The sequence below is a fragment of the Cibotium barometz genome, chromosome 12 (genome assembly GCF_041138505.1).
Source record: "Cibotium barometz isolate CiBa-2024 chromosome 12, ASM4113850v1, whole genome shotgun sequence".
In the NCBI taxonomy this organism is placed as follows: domain Eukaryota; kingdom Viridiplantae; phylum Streptophyta; class Polypodiopsida; order Cyatheales; family Cibotiaceae; genus Cibotium; species Cibotium barometz.
Window position 1 is genome coordinate 19,288,913 of NC_141057.1, and position 5,183 is coordinate 19,294,095.

Sequence of the window (5,183 nt, forward strand, 5' to 3'; positions counted from 1 at the left end):
AGCCTATCATGACTAATTTCACGGCTTGAAGTGGGCATTATTCCTCGTGGTGGATAATACTGATAGAGCGGTGCTCGTGCTCGTGCTGCCCTTGATGCCCGAATAATTTCACGCCTCTTTATAAGCTGGCTTTACGAGCCTATCATATGAGGACTAATTTGACGGCTTGAAGTGGGCATTATTCCTCGTGGTGGATAATACTGATAGAGAGGTGCTCGTGCTCGTGCTCGTGCTGCCCTTGATACCCGAATAAAAAGACAAGTCATGGCGTGCTGCCGCTGATGCAGACGAGTCCTGGCTTGCAGCAATCACACGTGCATGCGTGGCGCGTCAATGTTCCTCAATTATGAGCCCCGTCCAACTATTTATTTTTTTTTTCAATAAAAGGCATTTTCATTACTGAAAAAAGACAATACAGGTTACAAGAGTCGGAGATTTAGCTTTGGCCAAGCTCCTGATACATGGAATCATGGGGGAGTTACAATTTACCAAAGTACTGAGTTACATACCAGGAGTCATGGGGGATTACAGATTACCAAAGTACTGAGTTACAAGCTGGCTTCTATATCATACCTAAGTTTCCTATAGGTACTGGAGCTTTAGAACATAGGAGAGATCAATCTTGACGAGTTGCTCTCTCTTTTCTTGTAGCTGTAGTAGCTTTATCTTCGCCTGAATGTTCATGGCCGACCTTTCAATCTGGACTTTAGCTCTTGAAATTTTGGTCTCAATGGCAGTGAGCTTCCTCAGGTAGAATCTCTCTCCAGCAGAGGTGAGCTGACTTTTGAGGGTGTTAGTATTCCGAGTACTGCCATTGTATAAGGCCGCTAGTCTTTCAAGCCAAAAGAACCAGAGAATCTCTGTTCTAATTACAGTCCACAGCTCCGTAGAGCATCCTATTGAATCACCAATGAGTAGATGTTTCCATGACAGTGATGTTTGCCCCCAACTAGCCACATATTCATTAAGTTTCTTAACCATTAGCTCTATGGCAGGGCACAAAAGAAATATGTGGACATCATCTTCTTCTTTGTTGCATCTGCTGCAAGTACCATTGCCCTTCCCGATAGCAAGAGCCTTTGTCTGTGTCCAGATGGCTCTGTACATGATAAGCCAAGCTAGGCAGGCTTTCTTAGGTTCCACATGTTTCCCCCATAAGGACTTAAAGAGAAAATACCATTGTCTTCTGTCTTTGAGGATATTCCATCTTTGGTTAAGAAACCGATGGACAGGAGGGGAGGAGACTATGGGAGGGATAGGCCAGATGTACCTTTGGGATTTCCACTGGAAGGCTTTCAACTTGGGGGGGTCCTCTATTGTCATTAGCCACCAGTCTTCCCTCTGCCATAGCATCAGTCTTCTCCCAACAGTGTCCAGCTGTGAGTCTGAGAGGTTGTGTTTAGCTATGAGATCCGCTCTTGCTAGCCATGTTTTCTTTTCTCTGTCCCACAAGTCTGCCCATATCTTAATGCCCATGTTGTGCAGCTTCAGAGCCTCTTCCAAATCTTGAGTATCCGTTGGTGGCAGATCAAGGGCAGGCCACCATATGGAGTCGAGAGGATGCAATCCCAGCAAATCTTTGAGGGCCGTGGCTAACTCCAACTGCCCTTTCACCTTCCCCCAGGCCTTCCATATCGAAACCACCAGTTCCGATCCTTTTGGGTTTATCCCGTGTTTGCTTCCAATGGTTAGATGGGGGAGGTTTTTCCATCTATGTTGGCCTCTAAGAGCAAACATGTGATTTTTCCTGTTGAGAAGCCACGCCCAACTCTTGTCCTGGTGCATTAATCCTCTCAGAATCCATTTGGCTGCCAGTCTGTCAGCTGATTCTACTATGTCTAGAATTCCCAATCCTCCAAGCTCAGTGGGGAGGCAGCAGATTTCCCATTTCACTTTGGCCACTTTCTTTACCCACGGGTCTCCTCCCCAGAGAAAGTTCCTGCAAAGGGACAAGAACATCTTCACATCTTCTTCAGGAGGTCTCCAACAGCTCAAGAAGTAGATTGCAGTTGGAATGATGCAGTGGTTAAGCACCATTTTCCTGGCTGCCATATTCAGTTGTCTATTTTGCCATTTTTTTAGCTTGACTTCAAGTTTTTGCATGCCCCATTGCCATCTTTTCCTTAGTGACACTCTGAATCCCATAGGTATTCCAAGAATCCTAATAATTTCACCATCCTGGATAACCTTGCATCCTTCTTGTAGGAGCCAGTTAGGCGGGGGCTGAATGCTGGTTCTGATCCCTGTTTTGTTGTGGCACTGAGCCAGAGGCCTTGCAGTAGGTTTGCAAACATTCCCAAAAGGTGTCTATGTTGTTCTCTTCATTTTCCACAAGAGCATTGGAGTCATCTGCGAACATTTCCGTGCACACCTGTACTCCATTACCAAGTAAAATACCTTTCAGATCACCTTTGCTTATTCTGTCATGGATAAGCCAATTGAGTCCATCCGCCGCTATTGCATATAGAAGGGGGGCCAGAGGGCAGCCTTGCCTGATGGATCTTGACAATTTGAAGGCTTGTGTCAAATCTCCATTGACACAAACCTGTGCAGAAGCATTGCCCAATAAGGTTTTAACCATGCTACAGAATCTAGGGCCACAACCCATGTGTTTCAGAGCATCCAGCATATAGTCCCATCTAAGTCTATCATAGGCTTTGTCAAAAGAGGACAGGTCCAACTAATTTTAAATACATGGGACTTATTAGCGATCAATCCCCACTATGCATGGCTCATGATGAGCAAGCATCATCATCAGCGACAGTTCCGATAAGGGCGTGGGAAGAGAGAGATAAGGATTGTTCCTGCGTAAATTCTCATCAATCGTCAATATGAGGAATACAATTTTTTTTTTAAAGTAAGCGCAGCTATATTAAAAGATAAAAATAAAGTTTAAAAAAAGCTTTTCAAGAACCATAACTTATGTCCGGCTTTTATGCAATTATATTTCTCACTTCCGTGGAGTCCTTGAAAAGTAGGTTAATTTTTTCAGAGATGGCTTGATTGTCTTCTTCCAGGCGCTCCTTGTAGATTTCACTGATCGTGTCGTGAAATTCCTCTTGAGCCCTATTCACTTGGATGATCTCTTCCATGGCATTCTTTGTGTATTGCGCTTTGACTGCTGCTTGCATATTGGCTTTGTGAAGAGTTTTCATCTGCACATTTAGACCAACCCTCAGACTCGGCATCAAATCAGAAAGATTATGGTTAAAAATACATGTATTTCAGTTTAACCAGACAGATCACAGGTATTCAGCACACGGATAATGTTCCATAGTTCTACGAAGCATTTAATTTGTTGTCCTAACAAGATTTCTATCCCGGTCAATTCCCAATATTGGATCGGTGAAGTACATTGATTCAAAAATTTCAGAGCATCCACATTGTATGTACAGCCAATGAAGAGGTGAGCAATTGTTTTTGGCTCTTTTTTACATCTTGGTCATAATCCGTCTCCATATCCAAAATTATTTGCTTGGGAGTTTGTCCACAATGCTTTGTGCATGATTAACCACATCAAACAAGACTTCTTTGGTGGGATAATGAGTGGCCATATTTTTGAGAATTTAAAACCCCATTGTTTCCTATCCCAAAGCAGGTTCCATCTATTGTTGAGTTTGCAATGTAATGGAGGATCTTGAGAGGGGAGAGGGGGAATAGATAACAAGCTCCATTTGGATTTCTAGGAGAAAGCCTTATGAGACAGTGGGCCTTTGAGTTGGAGAAATCCAAGTCTCTCCTCAGGCCATAAAAAGCATTGTCTTTAATTACAAGCAGATCCGTTGTAGAGAGTCTGAACTTTGTACATAAAATTCAATCTGATTTCCATTTTTCCCTCGTATTACACCACCGGTCATCCCAGGTTTGTATTCCCTTTTTGTGTAGTTTGTGTGTGCAAGTTTAAACTAATTTGTGCAGGGATGTTGCTCGATACAGCAGTGGAGAACCACACCGGATCTAGATACAAAACATGCACGTGTTTTCTATATTTAGTTTGAAGCTGCAATTCTTGTTTACATCTGTTCCATGCTTTCCACATTGCTTGGATCAAAGCACTGCCATGCAATTTTATTTTGATCGTGCTGCTTTGAAAAAAACCGTCAACTCTGGGAGTTTTTTCCATTTGGGGAATTCTGCAAAACTGTATCGGTCTATATTTCACATGAGTAGGATGGCTTAGTCTTCATGGGGGGCAAAAGTAAAATTCTTATGATCCATTTGGCTACCATTCAATCCGCAAAATCCACAATATTGGGAGTTCCTAGACCTCCTTGCTTCTTAGGTTTGGTACATACCTTCCAGGCTACTTTAGGGAGTTTCATCTCCTCAGCATTTCCTGACCATAGAAAATTCCTCCACATTTTTTCTAATTGATTTAAATTAGGATTCGATGGCCTCCAACAAGAGAGAAGATAAATTGCAGTTGGGAAAAGAATGTGTTTAAGGACTAAGATTCTACTTATAAGGTTGTGCTGCATGCCTGCCCAGTGTCTGAATTTAATTTGTAATTTGTCCAAAATCCATTGCCATCGTTGATGCATAGATATCTCGAACCCCATAGGAATGCCTAGGAGTCTGAAGATTTGTCCCTCTTTCAAGAGTTTGCATCCTTGATCAACAAGCCATTGTGGTGGATCTTCCAGCATAGTTCTAAATCCGGTTTTTGAATGGTTTATGACAGAACCTGAGGCCAAAAAGAATACATTGAGGTAGTCCTAGAAAGTACTAATTATTCCAGCGTCATTGTTGAAAAGATGCAGGGGAGAAGAGAGCTTGAGCTCTGGCAAGCACACAGACACTCACAAAACCCTAAAAGAGAACACACAAGGTGAGAGGCTGAAAATCTTCTTCTTCTTCACACAACACTCAACACACCATATGTTGGCTATATATAGAATGTCTCTATATATATAGCCCTAGGATCTCCTCTATATATACTCATCTATTGTGTGTATTCCACACACCTTTGGGGATGCATATGACGTGTCTCTCTCTCTCTCTCACGTTGGTTCAACATGGTATCAGAGCGTGGTTGCTTTTTCGCTATGAAAAGCATTCGTTTTCGGCTTCGCGCGGCTCCGCGCAGCGCGCGCGCAGAAAAATCTGCAATTCTGCGAAACGTAAAATCGCCATAATTTTCTGCTCCGAACTCAGAATTCAGTGTTTTTGAAGTCGTTTTGGGG

The 5,183-nt window shown here is 42.9% G+C and overlaps 1 protein-coding gene across 1 annotated transcript; it reads right to left on the reverse strand.

Annotated features, from left to right (window-relative positions):
* Positions 1–582: 582 nt before the first annotated feature.
* LOC147633151 (uncharacterized) lies at positions 583–2,052 on the reverse strand. Its single transcript, XM_086805691.1, has one exon. It carries the CDS (start codon positions 2,050–2,052, stop codon positions 583–585), a length of 1,470 nt encoding a protein of 489 aa, XP_086661817.1.
* Between the last annotated feature and the right edge of the window lie 3,131 nt (positions 2,053–5,183).

Excerpts from the sequence above, each read along its gene's own strand:
- LOC147633151 (XM_086805691.1), bottom strand. The coding sequence starts at position 2,052 with ATGGCAGCCAGGAAAATGGTGCTTAACCACTGCATCATTCCAACTGCA.